Genomic DNA, 20216 nt, shown 5'->3' on the forward strand with positions numbered 1-20216 from the left:
TAGCTAAACAGCTGGTGTATCTGAGACACTAGTCTGAGATTAAGATTTGACTTGGTCTATTAGCATCAAAATGTCCAAGAAAACATTTTATGGTGTAACACAAAATCCACTTTGGTTGTTCATATTTGCACACAGGTTTAACTGGGACACTAAATGAATCAAAACAGTTGATCTCATCGAAGTCAGTTCCAGATGAATTGACCTCAAACCAGCATTCAGAGATAAAAGAAGCCATTATATTTCCAGACACGCACATCGTACAAACTGAGGCCATTCATGAATAAGTAACAGACATGACACACAATCATGCCTATGACACAGTGTCAATTGAATCAATTTCACATTACATTTACGTCTATATTCACTGTATTGTGTTCTCATTGCTGAATGTTTTGTTGAACAGGTAAAAAAGATTATACAGTGTGTAAAATACTTCTCATGTAACACATTTAAATTTTCTGTCTGTAATACAGTAATGGTAAATGGTCTTGCTCTTATAAAGCGCTTTTCTACCTACTCAAAGGTTCTCAAAGCGCTTTTACAGTCAGAGACACATTCACCCATTCGCTCACACACATTCACACACATTCACACACCAGCGCCAGTTACACTGGGAGCAACTGGGGGTTCAGTGTCTTGCTCAAGGACACTTCGGCAAATAGCATACTCAGGGTATCGAACCGCTAACCCTCCGCTCTACCTACTGAGCCATAGCCGCCCCCGTCAGTCTGTAATGAGTAATGTTAGGATTACACCCATTGACTGTACGGTTTTATTGTAGCTTCATCTCCAGTGGATGATGAAGTTAGTTTAGCCAGACATGTGTTCCATGTTTGCGCAAACAAAAAGGAAATAAAAGCCAATGACCACAGCCCCACGGACAATAAGGGTCCAGAAAAGGGTCAGAGGTCAGAAGCTGTGGATCTAAAAGGCTCACAAAGTTAAACTGTGACAGTTATCACAAATAATACTCGGAACTTCCTATGACGTTAGCATATTTTCATTGACACTGAAGACGGCACTGAGATGACTGCAGCCACAACTACAAAAACATCATGGACCTGATCAGCTGTGACTTTTCAAAGATTTTATTTGCTTTTTTTGTTGAATCTTCGGTACAGTCTGTCCTGCGACAGGAATGCATGTGAGAAGACGAGATTGGCTCAAAACAGTCACATGAACAACATCATCATGAGTATCGATATCATTACTGAATGCCGAAAATAATCACTTTAACCAAGACACCCACCGCCCCCCACCCCCTCCCCCCACCGCACCCCCACCCCCACCCCCCACCGCACCCCCATCCCACCCCCGCCCGACCTATAAACTCCATATAAACCTCCAAACGTCCATGTGAGTCCCTGGTCTTTTTAAAAGCCAGACACACGAGCATAGAAAAGACAGACGAGTATTAAAAAGGCAACAACATGAAGAACCCACCCAAACACCCCCGATGACCCCCTCCAACACCTGATAGGCCCCGCCCCCAGAGGGACATCGTCGTCCTGACATTCAGAAAATGTTCTGAATAAAAATGGTCCAGGAGAGGCAAAAAACATCAGCATCAGTCATTCAGTGAGTCACTGAGGAAGGATTTCCTGTCACCTGATTGGATAAGAGATGTGTCTACTGAATGTGATGGCGGAGAAGCGTTTTTACAGTGTTGCTGAGGAGCTGCTGCCCCCTAATGGTGACCAGAAATATACACACAGATCTCTGCAGTATATACAAACAGCTGCTGCAGATCCTCAGTCAGAAGAGATGTGTCACTCTGAGTCAGATTATTAAAAACAAAGTGTCCATTCTAATCTGGAAGTGGATTTACACCAGTCTGAGTTCAATTTCAGCTTTGGTTTCTGGATTGAATTACATCACGTAACATAATGTTCAAACCACCACCACCGGTGTTTGGACCAAAGTGGACTGAACCGAATGTTTGACACAGATTCAAATTCCAAGCTGACCCGAGTCAAATTCTTTTCAAAGAACCACATATTTGATTTTTTCTAGGTTTATTTTAAATCTGTGCTAATCTTTAACCGTTTTCTGCATTGTCCTCTACAATTACGGTGAGAGTAGTTCCTGTATGTTTCACATTAAAAGTATTTTACTGTTCTACAGTTCTGCAGTTGAGCCAGTCAAGTCAAATCAATGAGTCCATCAGAAAAACAAAGGCATGACCTCATCAATAACTGAGTTGGGTTCATGATAAACACTTTATCATTATAAGGAGTAAATAAAAATATATTTGAGTAGTTGTCAGCAAAAAAAAAATAAAAAAATCTAAAAGCCCTTTAAGACTGGAAGGTTCACCTCACCTAGACGTACCTGTCTTACCTGTGATAGTTTTCATCTTGCCTCTTGAGTTTAGTAAAAATGAAACATTTGCATTTAAAAAAGCTGAAAATGAATCCCCCACCCTGACAGACCGGTGAAAAATCAAGGTGAGACTTTAGGACTAAAGTTTTTTAAAGGCTGAACCTGCCGCTGTAATTAGTACGAGTCATAAATCAGTCTTCAGCTGTTTCTCACTCAGTATTCTTATGAACATTTACTAAAATGGAACGGATCAATCACGTGTCAGTCAAACACTTCAGCGATTCTACACTTGTGATGAGCATCATTTACCAACTGATAGTTATTGATTCTGTTTAAATGTGGTTGGAGTGTATCGTGGACGTACAGACATCGATTATGTATTCTGAGTCACGTTCTGACGGGTCGTATTCTCTAAAAGGATTCCAGATGTTCTGTTGAACATCAGAGGTAATAAAGTTCTAAGGAAATGAAAAGAGAAACGTCCTAATTCATATCTGAGTTAAGAGCTGATTGATATTAATCCTTACCGACCCATCGACTGAAACTAAACCTTAAACCGAGTGTGAACTAACGTCCAACAACTGTCATCACTCTGTAAAGTCGCCCTGGTCCCCACTCCAACCGTCTACGATGGGGGGGTCAGGGGGGGCAGTCCCTCGTCGCTGGGCGTGGCCGTGTCATCACTCGGCTCCAGGCTGTCCTTCAGACTCACTGTGCTGTCGGAGGGGGGGGGCGTCGACTCAGAACGAGGCGGGGTTAGCTCTGAAGCAGGTGGGGCTACTTCTAGGGGGGGAGGGGTTTGCGGAAAGGGTTCCTGGGTCCCATTGGCTGTCGGGGGGTTGTGGGCTTCCTGCGTGGGTGTGATCGCTGTGGGAGGGGGTGGGGCAAAGACCGGATCAGCCCGGCGGGGGCCGGAGTTACAGAGGAGGCCATCGGTGAGAGACAGCGAAGACTTCTCCACCAAACGCCACTGCATGATGCTGGTGTCCTTCCCTCCCGTCGAGATCAGGTGACTGTCATTGTAGAGGAAGGTGACGTTGGTCACGTGACTGCTGTGGGCACTGTACTTATAGCTGGGGGCCTGCACACACAAACACATTCATTAATACAATGGTTTATCACAACTGCTATGTAACTGAAAAGTCATTAGATTACACCTGGTCCTGCAGCCAATGGCACAGCAGCGTGCAGGTACAAGAGTTTAGTTTAACATCACAATGAGGACAAATTAGAGGGTTTCATGACTTTAATGTTTTTCAGACAGATGAGAGAGTTCTATTGAAAATAATAAGTAGGTTAAGAAACAGATTAGAGGTCCAAATGTGTAGAGACGTAAGAAAGGACAACACAACTCAGACCACATCCAACACTGAGGTGGACAGACTAAAACAGAAGATTACATTGGGTTCAAGAAACCTGAGGACACCTGAGGACACAGGCTCCCCAACAGTGGACAGGCTGGTCTAATAGATTGTTATGGACAGTAGTCAGAATCAACAGATGAGTCCATGGAGACAACCTGCCTGTCCACAGTCCACTTCTGTTGGACACTTGGTACGAGTCTAGCATGGTGTACACACTTCCAGCACCATGACAACAATCTGCTCCAGTCTGTCGTGGTGAAGGAGGAAGTGAACCACGAACAGACATTGACTTGTTCATTTATTTCCTGTCCCCACTAGAGGTCAGTGACACAGATATCAACAGGTGTGTCAACATGAACCCACTTTAAGATTCACGTGTACATATGAATTCCTCCTTTCATACATTCCCTTATAATGTGTGTTAATGACAGTGTGTTATTTTGAGTGTGTGTCACCTTGGGAGTGGAGCATGGGTAGCTGAACAGGTGAACTTTACAGAAGTCATCAGCCAGAGCTATCACCTTCCTGTTGTGAGATCTGATCAGAGCATTGATGTCGGTTCCATCAGAACCTTCGGGCCAAACACCTGAGACACAAGAAGAAACTCTTTAATGATTCAACAAATACATTTCTAGGAAAAGCATCACAGAGTCTGAGGAGAACTGACCAAACACGTGGAATCCAAGGACACAGGTGTAGGACGCCCAGTCGATGTCTTTGCACTCAGAGCGGTTTCTGATCAGCTTACAGCCGTTAGGAACATCCCCTGCAACACATACCCGTTACTACACACCAGTAAACATGCACAAAATACTCCTCCACACTACTACCCAATACTATACACTGATTGTCCACTGGCCTGTTCTCCATGTGTCGCAGGCTTAAAGGATTTAAAAAAATATATTGATATCAATTGACACTCCTTAACAGTAGGTGGCAGCATGTGGGAGACAGCAGAGAATGACCCTGGACAAAGAGTCGAACCCCCTCCATGACGTGCTGGCCAGACACAGGAGATCTTTCAGCACCAGACTGATCACACGAGACAAAGGAAATCATTCCTACCCCAGGACATCAACCTGTACAACTCCTCACTCTGAGGGTGTAGAACCCATATTTATTTATTAACATATTGATACTGATAATGTGCAATAATTCATCTCATATACTAGTACATATTCCCTGGGTAGGAGCTGCTGTAACGAAAAGTAATTTCCCCCTGGGAACAATAAAGTGATTCTGATATCAATAAATCATAATCACTGGTAATCAACTGACGACATTATCTATTGTACCTGGCGAACATCGTGTTTTTGTATCTTTTCTTAAACTGGTTGATATTTGGACTTTGTTTGAGTTCCTCACTGACATTGTTCCATAGTTTGAGACCGGTAATACAAATGCAGAAACTTTTCAAGGTTGTTCATAAAACTTGGAAGTTGTGTAACTGATAACCTCCCTCCAGATTCCTAAATACTTTTTCTATGTTTTCTGGTAGTTGTATGTTTTGCCTCATACATGATGATTAGTGTTTGGTGAGACACAATGTCTATGAATTTTGAATGACTGCAATGGTTCTTGAAACTTTGTACTGTACATGTTTGATGTGTGGTTTCCAACTTCCAACCTGTCATCGACTATAACCCCAAGTCATTACAGGGCGATGATGGATCCCGAAGCCAGACCACCAGGGACACATGCCAGTCATTCCTCTCCGAGCCCAAGGTTTTCTAATACTGTAGTATTTAACTCATAGTGCGGTTTGGAAATGATGATGTAGCAGTACCATCTGTCTCCATAGGGAACATGGGGTCTCTTGCTAATAAGATGGACGAATTATGTGCACTTGTTATGACCCAGAGAGAACATGCAGTCAGCAGTATTTTGTGAGACCTGGCTGAGACCACAGTGCTCCAATACCTGGCTTTAAGACTGTACATGCTTCTGATGGTAAGGGCGGTGGGACTGCCATTTTTGTGAATGAGAGATGTTGCTGTTACGCTCCTATAACTGGACGAGCGTGTCTGTACACTGGACATTTAGCTTTTAGCTGTGGGAATGCGTCTGTACTATTTAACTCGGGCCTTTCTAGGTGGAGTTTGAATGTTCTCCCTGTGTCTGCGTGGGTTTTCTCCAGGTATTCTGGTTTCCTCCCACCTCCAAAAACATGCTCGTTAGGCTGATTGGTGACTCTAAACTGACCCTAGGTGTGAATGTGAGTGCCAATGGTTATTTGTCTCTGTGTTAGCCCTCTCCTTTCCTACTCCTGAATGTGGACTAGACCAAGGAGCTGGTCATTGACTTCAGGAGGAAGAGGACACCAGTGGAGCCCATCACCATGCAGGGTCTGGAGGTGGAAGTAGTGGACCACTACAAGTACCTGGGAGTCCACATGAACAACAGATTGGACTGGAGGGACAACAGTGACGCTGTGGACAAGAAGGACCTGAGTAGACTCTAGTTTCTGAGGAAGCTCAAGTCTTTCAGTGTGTGCAATGAGTTACTAGAATTTTTCTACCAGTCTGTTATTTGCTGTGATTTGTTGAGGGAGTAGACCCAGCAAAAAAAAATACATCAGTTAGATCAACAAATTGAAAGACTGGACATGTGATTGGTAGGGAGTAGGAGTCATTTGTCTCAGTGAGGTACAGGAGGAAACTGGATAAACTGCCCTCCATTATGGACAATCAATCTCACCACTACAGCAAACACTAGAGGGACAGAGGAGCTCATTCTCCATCAGACTGATTCAGCTCTACTCCCATAGTGAACGCTAGAGAACTTGTTTTATTCCATATTCTATCCAGCTGGAGAACACCTCATCTTCTCATGACAATTAACTACCATGATCATTTAAGTCTGTCGAAGTCTAACATAGTAGTGAATTACTTACAGTAGAGGATCTCGTAGTCTCCAGAATTGGACATGATGAACTTATTGTCGGGGGACCAGTCCAGGTGTGTGATGTAGCTGGAATGTCCCTGTGGAGACAGTTGTGTAAGTCTTTAAGACACCAAGACCAAAGTTCCCCAAAGAACACCTTCAGGTATTCACAAAATGTTGGTTAAATGAATACATGTGAAAAATCTATTTGCCATTCCCTAATGTTCCGTAGGAGGGTTAGGGCAATGCCTCATTCCATTCATTCTTAAAGGTGTAACATTATTACTTCCCTTTCAGTCACTGTATACGTGTCCACGTGTTTCATACATGGAAAAATAAACTAGAATGTCAAATTCAGTTTATTAACTTACTGTGCACTTTCCATATCGGCTGTACTTGCGTCCTTGTTCTGAGACGGTGTAGAGGTAAATAAAGTTGTCATGGGAACCAACGGCCAGCAGACTACCATCTACAGACACATGGAAAGAGAGGGGCATGCTGGGACATGTAGTTTTCACTTATGCTTTCACTTCTAACATTGAGTGAACTCCACCCACCGACAGAGAAGCGCATCACTGACAGCTGCTCGTTCCCGTCGGTGTGGATGGCCACCAGGTCAGTGGTCTCAGCATCCAGGACATACCACCTGAGAGAGAAACAATCAGGACATGGGACAACCACAGGTGGACAAGTTCGTCCATAAATAATCTGACTCACTTTCCTGAGTGCGTTCCTATGGCAACCACCACTCCACTGGGATGGAAGTCTGCACAGTGTCCATGTTCCTGCAGGACAATGATTATCAGTCAATCAACCAATCATCCAACAATCAGCATTCAGTGTCCCCCCAGTGTCCCCCCACACTTACCTCCAGAGTACGACTCCAGTGCAGACTGTGATCCAGCGAGTTCCAGAGGCAAACCAGTCGGTCCTGGGCGCATGTCAGAAACATCTCTCTGGAGGGGTGGGATGCCAAACCCCACAGCTCATCTGTGTGTCCCTGAATACAACACAAAAATACAGAGAACCTGAACACACCAAAGACAAACAGACTCTGAACACAACACAAAAATACAGAGACCCCATGTATGCCCTCTGTCTGTTTACTTGTAGCTTCCCACCATATCAACTGCTCCACAATATGTTTATTTATGTCCACTACTGCTTTCAGTTCAACCTCTTCTCAATCTCTTTCTCCACACTTCCATCTTCACAAGTTTATCTGCACCTTAAGATGAAATACTCCAGCACTGTAAAGATGAAGCTGACCTCAGTCAGATCATCAGTACCTGAACTGGTGCTGGTCGGCTCTCAGAACCAGAATCAGATAAAGCTGGACTGCATGTCTCAACCATGGTGACTAGTTTGACACTACCTACGGCAGAAAGTTAGTCTGGTCTTCAATGAATGAATGAATGAATGAATCCATCAGCTCTCTGTAGCGACTGGATCTGGAGTTAAATAGCAATCAAACATCCTGCCCCTCTGTCCCTCCGTCCCTCCCTAGGGTTAGGGTTAGGCAGATAGGGTTAGGGGTTAAGGTTTGAGGTTAGCCAGCTCGTCCACAAAAAGCCATGAATATTGCTAGCACACTATCACTACCTGCTAACTATGGCAGAGCTCATCCATCCACCAGCACATACACAGTCCTTATAACATGTCTCTCTGACATATTATTGGGTTGTGTTAATTCATAAACTCTGATGCTGAACGTCTGCTCTGGGCCTAGGTCTAGTCCGACCACCATGATGCACTGTCCAATCTATTTTCCACATCTTCAAGTCCAAAAGACCATGAATTCATCAGATGGAAAACATTACACATTAACCGTTTATATGACCCTTTTTGAAATACTTGGAAATTCTAAATTTTAATCTTGAGTCTTATTTTAGAGCATATTTCAAAAATGTTCAGTTTCATGTACAAAACAAGGTAAATGAATTTAACATATATGGTTCCTCGCCCCTTAAGGCCAGACATTACAGGTGGACAGGGTAAAATATATCACCATGAAACTTCTCCAGTTGATTACTTCATAAATACAATTATTTTTTGTGTTACAAGTTTGCTGTGAATTTATATTTAAAAATGCAAATGAGGAGTTATGTGCTTACATTTCCAGAACAGACATCTGAGGTTCAAAATTCTTGTTTCATTTGGTTAACCTATTAGATTTCCAGACATTTACAGAGGGAATTGTGGATATCACTCCATGAATTACAAAATAGTGTCAACAGTCCAAAACAAATCAATTTTTGCCATGTTTGTAGGAGTAAAATATTATATACATCAGGCTCTGGATGATGTCTGAAAAATGCCCTCTTTAAATACCTGTAGAATGTAGTTAGGAAAAAATCTGGAAAGTCTGGTATGTGTACGAGACCTTGAAATGGAGATTTGTGGCTCAGAGTAGCAGAAAAACTCATTTTGAAGACTTCACTGCATTTTTAAATGTCCCCCTAACAGTCCCTCATATGTCGGGGTAGAGACGATGCTCACAGTAGAAAACTGACTTTTAGCTAGTTCAGGAGTAAACTAGAGGCACAACACAGACCAGATGAATGTGCATTTTGACTGAATACTAGCTTGTTAGAAGACATCTTAATGCCTTAAGGCAGGGGAGTCAAACTCATTTTAGTTCAGAGGCCACTCTCCGCTCAATTTGATCTCAATGTGGCCGGACCAGTAACACAAAATCTTATTAACTTGTAAATAACGACATCTCCAAATGTTCCCCTTCACTTTAGTGTAAAGAAGTACAAGTAAATGTAATGAACAACTGTAAATTCCTTAAGAAGTGCAAAGTGCAAGTGCAATTTTATTATTTATTCTTATTATTATTGAATTGAATTATTATTATTATTGGCCTTTCAGGGGGAGTTTGCATGTTCTCCCTGTGTCTGTGTGGGTTTTCTCCGAGTACTCCGGGTTCCTCCCACCTCCAGAGACATGCTCATTAGGCTGATTGGTGACTCTAAATTGACCCTAGGTGCCCTAAGATGGAATGAGATTTTCAGCTGATATCTTCAGTGTAATTTTTGCAAATTCATCCCACGGGCCAGATTGGACCCCCTCGCGGTCCGGTTTTGGACCCCGGGCCGTATATTTGACACCCCTGCCTTAAGTGGTAAAATAATGTAAAATGTATTTAGAACATTATAACATCAACATACATACCATCACATTAGACATTAGTGGAACATGATAAATCAGTTATGCTAAGCGTCCACACAGACCACATTTGACTCTGGTTGAACTTGAGATTGTTGCCTTGAGCTTCACTGGGGGGAAACCACATACATCATCAATCACACTGAGAGCCACAGCGACACACTTTAAAATGGGTATGGAAGTTACCAAATATGGTTCCTCGTCCCATTAAGGGTTCATAGGAGCAACTCGACAATCAGATGTCGAACTTTCAGGAGCGTTCAGACTTCACCTGCCTCACCTGTCTCCTTCATTACATGATGCTGTCATGTGATCTCACCTGAACCTCCACCAAGAAGCCATCGTTGAAGGTTCCTCTCAGGATGAAGTTACGAGACGTCCCCACCAGGAACTCGTCCCCTTTCCCCTCAGATACGGCTCTGATGGTTCCATACTGATCTGGGACCTATGGACACAAAAAATGGGGGTGACCTCAGTCATATGACTGTAATATATGTGAACACATACACAGTACTGTGCAAAAGTTTTAGACAGGAATGAAAAAAATGCTGTAAACTGGAAGAAGAAAGAAGAAGAAATGGAAGTGTTAATACTTTATTTTCCTCAAGAATGAACGTAAGACAAATCTAAATCAATATCTGGTGTGACCTCCCTCTGCCATCTAGGCAGCATCAGGTCTTCTAGGTCCACTTGGACACAGTTTTTGAAGGAACTCGGCTGGTAGGTTGTTCCAAACATGTTGGAGAACTAACCCCAGATCTTCCTCAGTAATCCAGACTCAGTAAATGATGCTGAGACCAGGGCTCTGGGGGGTCATGCTGTTCTTGTCTGGATGTTTGGGCTCTTTGTCCTGCTGCAGAATAAATGTGGGGCCAGTCCTCCTCCTCCCTGATGGTCTGGATGATGGATCAGTATCTGCCTGAGGACCAGACTCTCCAGGAGCCTCCACCATGCTTCACTGTTGCCTGCAGACTCTCATTATTGAAGCTCTCTCCAGCCCTTCATTCAACAAACTGCCTTCTGCTACAGACAAATATTTCACATGTTGACTCATCAGTCCAGAGCACCTGCTGACATTTGTCGGAGTTTTGATGCATAGTTGAGTCTCTTGGCCTTGCTTCCATGTCAAAGAGATGGATTTTTGGCTGCAACTCTTTCAGCTTGACGTGTTTTTCGTCTGCTACACTAAGTTTCCTTGGCCGACCACTGAGTCTGTGATCCTACTATATCCCTGACTTAGCATTGGTGGACCTATAAGGATGATGCTGGTTTGAAGGCGTAGCCTAGTAACACCAGATGCTAGATTTAGATTAAATTTTTTTTGCATCACTTTTGATTTTGTAAATTGATAAATATAAAGAATTACTTATATTTTTGAAAGAATTTTTAGTTTACAGCATTTTTCCCCACACCTGCCTAAAGCCTGTCACACATTAGTGTATGTATAGCAGTTAATTCATAACAAGATGATTTCTGATTCATACACTTTTATTCTGGAAGGACACCAGACTTCACAGTCTAAGGATAACGGGACCAGAACTCCAACACTAGGACCCAGAACTTGTAGTCCTAAAGACAATTTAACTGTTTGTTTAACAATAGTTTCTGTTTGTCTGTATTTGTCTGTGTTGTTACTGTGATGTGGTTGTGTGTTTTGTCACCTCGATGTCTCGGTCAGCTCTCAGTTCGTGGTCCCAGAGGATAATCTTTCTGTCTTTTCCTCCTCCCGTCAGCAGAGTACCGCTCCTCATCTCACACAAACAGAAAATACTGCCTTCATGACCTTTGACCTGACGACTGATCTGAAAAGCTACACATGAACAAACATAACATGTGAGCCACCTGCAAGCTGCTTTTATTCTCAGACCAGTCAATGTTTTCATTGTAATTATTATCAAACTGCCACCATTAACTCATTAACAAAAATACACAAACGCTGTTTTTTTTCATAAGTTAAACTGACGCATAAATAATAACATAAAGACAAGTGCAGCTTTAAACACATCTTTGCTTTTATCAGCATTAATGTCTGAGGTGATTTTAGGCAACATTTCCCACAACAACCAGCAGGAGGCAGCAGATCAACAAAAACACTTCCTCATTCTTGGGTTTCCTCTGAAAGCATTTTCCTGTCACTTCCTGTGTGAAGAAATCTGCTGCTCGAGTTTCATTAAGTGTTTCATTTGTTGACTGCACTGGTCTTAACATGTCAACGCGCCATGTCTTTAACACCCTGATTAATCTGATTCTCTGAACTGATATGACCCCAGTGTAGACGTTCGCCAGAAAAACGTTTAATTCTTGGCATGAGTCCTTCTCAAACCAGTTCAACAACATGAAACTAAAATCATTACAGTACCTGAGCCAAAGCACTCCCTACTGCTACAACTGATCCCTAGCCTGCACAGCTCTAGCTGAACCAGGATCAGTAAAACAGGACTCGTGTTACATTCACCTTTCTGGTGAAAAGGTTAAGACCTGTCAGGATCGGTCTCCCAGCAGCTGGAGGACTGACATGTAGGGTCAGGTTTAACTCTTCTAGTGTATGAGTGAGAAGCTCCTCTGAGTTTTGACAGGACAAATGATACACCACCACCACAACCCCCTGGCCCACCTCGAGGTCCCTTGCCAGTTGGGGTCTCGGCGGAGCTCCTGGTCCAGACCAGAAGGACTCCACCAGAGTCTCCAGTCAGGATGTCTCCAGTACTCAGGAAGGCCAGACACTGAACAAACTTTGGCTTCTCATATTTCTGAAAACATCAAACGTTACTTCGTTTATTATTGATATATGAGTTTCAGTTTCCATGGTAACATATCAAGGATTTTGTTTTAAAGTCAATGGACTCACCCCAAAGATTCCCTGTTTCCGAGCCAGAGAGTTCCCGGTCCAGGTCCAGAAGAAGATGTGGGACTTTCCACAGGTGACGATGGTGTTTGGGTCAGTGGGGTGGAACTCTACAGCCAGGACCACCTCATTGGTGGTCTGGGACAGTACAATCAGGGGCCAGTTAGAGCCTGTCTCAGACAATCAGAGTGATCAATGTCAGTAAAACAATATATAAATATGGACTCACCTTGATCTCAGCAATCTTTGACTTCTTCTGCCAGTCCCAGACTGTCAACATGTGATCATTACAGTCGTCAATGACGCTCAGGTGCTGACCAGAGTCCTGACAGGAAGACCACAGAAAGACAGGACTATCAACATCTACTGTACTCCCGTTATCATGATGCACCTGGTTCTATACTCACAGCTTTGGAGAAGGCCAGTGAACCAACACCTCGTTCGAATGTTCCCAAACCGAGGACCTGCAGAGTCGACAGACTGACGCTGTCCCAGACACGAACATGAGGCTGCAGTGCCTGAAGGACACGATGGTTATTAGCAACAGTAGCATGGATACAGGGGTCCTTCTGCATGTGCCACTGAATTAAATTTGTAATTAGGATATTAGTCTTTCATGCCATTATTGTTTGGGTTTAATTAAAAACTTAAAAAAAATAAACATTATTTTGGTTCAGGTTGTAATGAACAACAGTGTTTTCATATTTTAGTTTTTCTTCCTGATTTTCACCTCTGATTCAGTTCAGTCACAAAATGTAATTCAAGACTAAGAGGATGTTCGTCCTTACCCGTCCATCTTTGTCCACTCCAGCAATCTGTCCGGTAGCAATTCGGATCTTATCAGGATGGACGGCCAGACTAAAAGAAAGACGGAGATGTCACTCCCCTGTCATCACAAACCAGCGAATAGGAGATCGGCAGAGTGTTTTCTCACCACTTGACACAGTCGGTGTGTCCCAGGTAATGTCTCTGGGTTCGTTCTTCGTAGTTAAACAGAACCACCACAGACGCAATGAAGTAGACGATCTCTCCGGTTGGAAGGAGGTAGACATTTGCTCTGCAGTCCCTGCCCCGGTAACCATACCTGCATGATGTCAAGGAAAGACCTGGACAAAAGCTAGACAACAACTGGTTAACAACTGAAGATCTACTAAGGATTTACTGAGGATCCATTGAGGATCTACTGAGAGATTACTTCAGGGCTGTTGGACATTCACAGTGGTAACTGTACCTTTACAAAGATGATGACATGAAGAATCGAGTGAGGATTTGGTAAACACATAGGAGATCAGTAGGAGATCGGCTGAGGACCGACTAAAGGTCTCGTGTGTTCAATGACCCTGCTGCTTGTTCCTTTAAAGTGTTAGTCTTGATTTAAACGATACTGAGGTACATACAAGCATTAGCCATGATTTTCCATTTATAAAAGCTTGGAGACTATGCAGTCGCTTTTCCACCACAATGTTAAAACATAAATACAGCATTTTACTCCTGTCGCCTATGGCTGCAGCATGGACCTCACTCACAGAAACACATTAAAGGTGGTTGCTGTTTCTAAAATCAATGCTGGGTCTGAATTATTAATAGTGGTGACATACACTGATCAGCCACAATATTAAAACCACTGACAGGAGAAGTGATCAACATTTACACCATCTTGTGACAGTTCAGTGTTCTGCTGGGAAACTCTTGGACCTGGCATTCATTGCAAGACCATCAAGGTGTTGACCTGGCCTCCAAATTCACTGGATCCCAAACTGATCAAATATCTGTGGGATGAGCCACAGCGGACCCTCAAAAGGCCCATATCCATTCTCTGATGAATCAACAAGGGAGACGTACACAATTTTAGGAAGATGGTCATAATGTTGTGGCTGATCAGAGTACATCTCCCACAGTCACCAGACATGAGGTTAACTCCAGTCACTGAGGGTATCTATAGGCTCTGTTCTGTTCTAGTGTTTCAGTAGAACCATAGACATCTTTCTCATAGTGTAGATGACACTGAGCTCATCTTCATCCACTATCAATGTAAAGGACACAGGACCTATAGGTCACCTAAACCTAAACCCTAATCCTAATTCTTCAGTACAGGATCTACAGGTAACCTAACCAGACCCTAAGCTAAGAACCAATAAAGTGTCAAAGCGTCCCTCTGTTCAGACTGAAGGATACACCCATTCCAGCTTGAGTCTTTCTGAAGGAAGTTCAGTCCGAACATCGTCATAGTTCTCCACATCTGAAGGGATGAACATGGTGATGGGTCGACCTCGCATGAACGTCTTGATATGATTTCCCTCTGTAACAGCAGCAAGGACACACTGAGTCTTTGACTGGTCAGATACAGCAACTCCATCCCATCAGAACACAGGAAAGGTAGCATTAAAGTCAGCTAATTCGACCAACAACACAAACCCTTGACAGACAAGACAGGTGAAGGAAATGCTATGGTCATGCGTTGGACAGGTGAAGGACAGGTGAAGGACAGGTGAAGGACAGGTGAAGAGACATTGATACCATGCAGTTGAAGCAGCTCAGAAACAGACGTTTACCTCCCCAGGCACTGGTGTGAATAAAGTAACTCTGGTTTCTGATGTTAAAAGAAATCAAAGTGAGCTGGTGTCCAATCATCTTCTTACACTGAGGGGCCCTTTGATGATTTGACATTAGCCGACAGTAAATTACACTTTATGGACCACGGCTTGACCTTATATGGAGGTAAACGATGGCGGAAGCAAAGCAACAGACAGGTGTGACAGCGTCTGGAAAGTGAGGAGAGGGAGAGCAGGTGGGCGACCGAGGCTGATGTCTCAAAGCATAGAAACACAGCCAGTCACTGTTAGCAAGTTAGCACGTTAGCATATTAGCCTGCTGCAAGTTTGTGAGAATTCATCACCACTTACCAGCTTGGCTGTTTTTCTCTCGGGTCGACATTTTGGCTGGTTTGAGACAAAGACATCATCACTCAACAACAACTAATAACAACAACACAACAACCACCAACACCAACATCATGGCAGGACAAACTCCAGACACCAATAAACAAGTGCTTCTAATGTGTCAGAGGTGTCGTTGGTGCTGGAGCCTTGGTACTGGTGTTACACATGATGACAATGATGATGAAGATGGTGATGATGACTACAGTACATCGATGATGAAGAGCATACTGACCTTGGCTGACCACGGGGTCTTTGTGTCTGAAAGAGAAGAAACAAAGCAGCTGATCAGTTGTTATTAATTAACCAGACAAGTAATTATTCCTGGCTGTGATTCAAGTTTCAAGTTTATAAAGTTTGTTTTTAAATTTCTGATCTCCAATCAATAACTGCACATTGACTGTTGGAGCCTCTGACAATAGAACTAATGTAGGTTAATGCTCTAAATTATAACCGTTATACGCTGGAAAGGTCCGTCATCCTGTAAATACAAAGAACATCACTCTGTTCATACATGTGGTAGAGTACACATACCTGTCAGCGTTCTTGATGACCTTTGACAATAGTTTGGAGGTGGACGCAGCTTTGACCAGTTTGTTCCTGTTGTCCTCTGAACTGTCCCATGTGCTGCTCTGAGAACGCTCCATACCCGAGGACCTCTTCACGCTGGGACCCCTGGACACAGAGACACCATCACTGTTGACTAATTTTGGTCACTATGTGCTCATGGTTGTTTCTCCTGATTTAAATCTGCTCAGACCTTAATGTAGTTCAGTTATGTTATTATTGTAACTGTGGACAGACCGATGGATCAGACTCTCTCTGGTGTATTGAAGTATGTGTTTGTCTATTTTCATCTCTGCTTTAGCTGATTGAGCTGAGAAGAGGTCCTATACTTATATCCATAAGGGATAATGCCCGACTTGTCTATTATCAGAAAAGAATGGACGACACAGAGGCGTGAACGGTTGCTTCCACGAAGTCCATTAATTTCTGACAATAGACATCTCAAAGGGCTTTAACCCGCTTATACCATTCATTATTTTGTCAGCTTTGTTGCCGTTGTGATAAATAAACTGTGAAATAACGTATGTTCTGCATTTCTGTTGCCACGGTTACCAAAGCGTTTGAGCCAGCGCAGTGATTTAGAGCTGGTCATTTGACCGAACGTCTTTATGAGCGTCCATCATCCCCTTTTAATGTTCACCCCACAACCAATCAGAATCAAGGATGGACCCGGACCATGGTATAACCCTATTCTCTGGACGACTCCCATGTGGATGGAAAGGATTTAGTGCCAGTGTGAGATGATATATAAGAAATAACCTTGGCGCATATAAAAAGAAAGAAGAGCTTGTCAAGTCTTTATGTAGTTCGAAGTGACGACGGTGTAATTCTGCAGATTTAAGTCAGATCAGAGACCCACACAAGAACCAACTCATCAAACAAACAACCAAACTGAATGGAGAAACTCAAGGCCCAGGCTGGAGGAGACAAAAGCAGTTAGAGAGGACATGTCCTCAGCAGAGACTCAGAGGACAGCGTTAGTAGCTTTGATCAAACACAAGCAGCTGGAGGGTTCTAGCAGCAAAGAGGAAACAAAAGCAAGAGGAGATAAGGAGCTGGGAGACGTATGGGACCATAGTCCTATTTGTCTTTCTCTGTCCCTGTTCGTCACACATGGGGGACCAGATGTGGACAGGAGGTACATCCAGGACATTGAGAACAGGGGAAAAGACTCAGGTTTGGAATGTGGGCCTGGGTCAGGGTTAGTAGCCGCCGATAGACGTCAGAGCAGCGTCAGAAGAAAGTGAGTTCAGCTACAAATCACAAACAGGAACCTTTTGAGGGAGGCGTGGCCTTTACTGCCTTCCATGGACTGAGCTGGTCTCTGTGGCTGGGGGGTCTGTGGAGTCTGAGGAGGGTGGGGGGAGGAAGGACAGGGGGACATGTCCTTTTGGTGAGGAAGCTCCTCATTTTCCTGGATCTCCTCCATCTGAGATCGCTGGCTGCTGAGCTCCTTCTTCCTTTCTGCTCCACTGTGGACAAAACCAGGACTATGAGACACCTCTGGTGGAGTCTGAGCATGTCCACCTCCACCGTCTGACACCGAGCTCATTCAAATAGCTGTGCTAACGCTTATACACATGAGTCCCTCTGGAGCCTGAGAGAAAGAGCACACACACAAAGACAGAAGACAACAACAGGACTACAAGTGACCTGGTCCGTCCTCTGGGTGTCTCCGTCCAACAATCTGACATGTTTCTGTGCTTTTACCTCTTGGCAGCAGAGGACACCGTCTCCTTCCTGGAGACAGAGGTGGAATCTCTCTTGCGTCCAGATGTGCCTCCATTAGCGATACAAGACATAGAGTAGGCTTCACGCATAGAAGCTCCACCTGCAGAGAAACAGAACCGTCCATCAGTGAACACCACCCGGACATTACACCATTATTTCAAGCATCCGTGTTAGTTTGTTATTTGAGTTTCCATGTGGTGCTCACCCTTTCCTGAATGCTGTTTCTTAGTCGAGGCTGCTGAGTCTTCAGAGGCAGCGAGACGGCGAAGGACGTCGGCTAGAGCAGCTTTCATCACCGTCAACTCGTCCTCTTGCTGCTGGACACGAAGCTCCAGTGCAGAGAGACGGTCGTTGACATCTGAGACACTGGCTCCAGACATGCTGTCATCTACAGAGACACAGACATGGAACCGAATGTCCACAATGATCATTGAAGCGTCATACGTCTCTGTAGACTCACCGCATGAAGTCAACTGTTAGCAGAATGCTAACAGAATGCTATGATGATCACCAGTAATAAAAAACAAAGCCGCACCCCCATCCTGACTTAGACCGATGAAGCAGATTAAACCCGTCTGAACAGGAGACTGAATGTTGATGAGACTCTGCTGCATGTGTCTGCATGTCTGTTTTACTGCGACTCGCACCATGAGGTCTGTAATTCAGTTCAGCTGACTCCAACAACACATTTTAAGACACACTCACGCTCGTCTTTTAAAACCTGGGAGAACCCTACTGCCATGATGGTTTCTAACCTGCAACTTACAGTCTGACACGATTCAAATTCTTTTTAGATTCCTCAGATTGTGAAACTGTTCACAATCCAGATAAAGAAACGTCCTCACGAATACGACAAATACAGTCCTCAAAGAAACACAGAACCAATCTCTGCAGCTGGAAACACGACCGGGTCAACCTTCAGTCCCCAACATCCAACTTTAACCCTCCGGCCTTCATCTTTCAACGTACTACCGGGTTCTACAAGGTTCTACCGGGTTCTACCGGGTTCTACAAGGTTCTACCAGGTTCTACCATACAACCCTAGATAAACTTCCTTAATGCTGAATCACCAACATCTGAACTGACTGCAGAACCCAAAAGAAAGGGACGGGACCGGGGACGGGACCAGGACCGGGACCAGGACCGGGACCAGGACCAGATCGGGCAGAGACCGAAGAGATTATTTCAGTTCAGTTTGTCTTCGTCATGACTTTGTCCTCGGCTTTAAACTTCTCCATGAACCTGTTAAACATTTACAGGTTAGATTTTGTTCTACTAAAGTTTAATAGACTTTCAAACACAGAGACTGAATCAATAAATCATTTCCAGTTGACAACAATAACAGTGGTGTCCACCATGAGGTTCAGGGACCTACAGGGTCCATGATCAAACACTACCGGACTCTGCCGGGTCCAGGTCCTGAGGTCCGGAGGTCCGGAGCTGCAGGGGTCCAGGACTCTGCAGAGGCTCCTTAACCAGGAGCTGTTCGTTTTGTGGCCCTGCAGCAACCGGATGGGCGGTGCAGACTGTTTTTGACACGTGTAAACCCGCCAGAGGCGCGTGCAGCTCCCGCCACCCGCCGCAGCGCGTGGCCAGGTTACCAGGTGATGTGCGGAACGCGAGCGACGTCGGGACTCACCTAAACTACCGGCGAATCCGTCCATTTTCCGGGAGAAAAGCGTGCGTCCGGGCTGGAGGCCTGCGGGAGGCTGAGCGCACACTGCGGCCTCCGTCCGGGATTTTCCACCTTAGCGGGGGGAGGAGGAGCCGAGCCGGGACGGGATGGGAGTGGATGGTCCCCGCTGCGCTGCCCGCCAGATCCGTGCGTCCGCGACGCCGAAGATCCGCCGCTGTCCCGGGACCGGGAGGAAGAAGCTCCGGAGAATCCGACACCGACAGAAGCGACAGAAGCTCGGAGCCGCAGACACGACGCACCGACGCGGCTGCGCGTTTCCGACTCCGCCCGCTCTGGCAGCGCGCACTTCCCCCGGAGGAGGAGGGAGGTAAAGGAGGAAGAGGGGGAGTGGGGGAGGAGGAGGTGGAGGAGGTGGAGGAGGTGAGGAGGTGCTGCAGCGACACCCAGCGGCCACTCATTGATCAGCTGATCCATAAAAACACAGGAAACAAACTCAGACCAGACTTTTATTTATTGGGTAAAAAACACTTTATAAAAAACAATTGTTTCTGAATAAAAGCCTTAAATCATAAACAGGAAACTAAATTAAAGCAGAAAAATGGTTTAGTTCTGATCAAACGTCCTTAAACATTAAACACAACTTTATTAGTTTATATAAGTCCAGTGTCATGAAGTTTAATCACTTGACCTCCAGTCATTTAAAGGAACAGTCACAACAATGATAGACCAGGACCAGGACCGGGACCGGGACCGGGACCAGG

The 20216-nt window shown here is 44.5% G+C and overlaps 2 protein-coding genes across 4 annotated transcripts in view; both read right to left on the minus strand.

Annotated features, from left to right (window-relative positions):
• Window positions 1-1998: 1998 nt before the first annotated feature.
• LOC125018564 (echinoderm microtubule-associated protein-like 4) lies at window positions 1999-19752 on the minus strand. Of its 3 annotated transcripts, XM_047602568.1 has the most exons (24): window positions 19459-19752; window positions 18025-18207; window positions 17799-17919; window positions 17363-17560; window positions 16056-16196; window positions 15757-15782; window positions 15489-15524; window positions 14761-14884; window positions 13520-13669; window positions 13374-13443; window positions 12993-13103; window positions 12815-12910; window positions 12589-12723; window positions 12355-12490; window positions 11402-11550; window positions 10060-10185; window positions 7438-7569; window positions 7287-7354; window positions 7127-7215; window positions 6941-7038; window positions 6580-6667; window positions 4354-4452; window positions 4142-4272; window positions 1999-3403 (listed from the first exon to the last, which is right to left on the minus strand). In XM_047602568.1, the coding sequence occupies exons 1-24, from the start codon at window positions 19481-19483 to the stop codon at window positions 2948-2950; spliced, it is 2988 nt and encodes a 995-aa protein (XP_047458524.1). In that variant the 5' UTR covers window positions 19484-19752; the 3' UTR covers window positions 1999-2947. The 3 variants fall into 3 exon arrangements, with proteins under 3 accessions (XP_047458524.1, XP_047458526.1, XP_047458525.1); XM_047602570.1 differs by lacking the exon at window positions 17363-17560; XM_047602569.1 differs by lacking the exon at window positions 15489-15524.
• Window positions 19753-19948: 196 nt separating this feature from the next.
• Window positions 19949-20216, minus strand: part of LOC125018565 (tetraspanin-14-like) — a 4193-nt gene continuing 3925 nt past the window's right edge. The window contains exon 5 of the mRNA XM_047602571.1: window positions 19949-20216. This exon is cut by the window's right edge and continues 552 nt beyond it. The gene's annotated coding sequence lies outside the window, so the exon portion shown is untranslated.

The sequence above is a fragment of the Mugil cephalus genome, chromosome 13 (assembly GCF_022458985.1).
Source record: "Mugil cephalus isolate CIBA_MC_2020 chromosome 13, CIBA_Mcephalus_1.1, whole genome shotgun sequence".
In the NCBI taxonomy this organism is placed as follows: Eukaryota; Metazoa; Chordata; class Actinopteri; order Mugiliformes; family Mugilidae; genus Mugil; species Mugil cephalus.

What these genes read in the sequence shown, in the direction of transcription:
- LOC125018564 (XM_047602568.1), bottom strand. Translation starts at nt 19,483, where the DNA reads ATGGACGGATTCGCCGGTAGTTTAG. An exon ending in GCTTCTTGGTGGAGGTTCAG is followed by an intron (nt 7,570 to 10,059) that starts GTGAGATCACAT and finishes TGTTGTATTCAG; the next exon opens with GGACACACAGATGAGCTGTG. An exon ending in CCTTGGATTCCACGTGTTTG is followed by an intron (nt 4,273 to 4,353) that starts GTCAGTTCTCCT and finishes CTTGTGTCTCAG; the next exon opens with GTGTTTGGCCCGAAGGTTCT.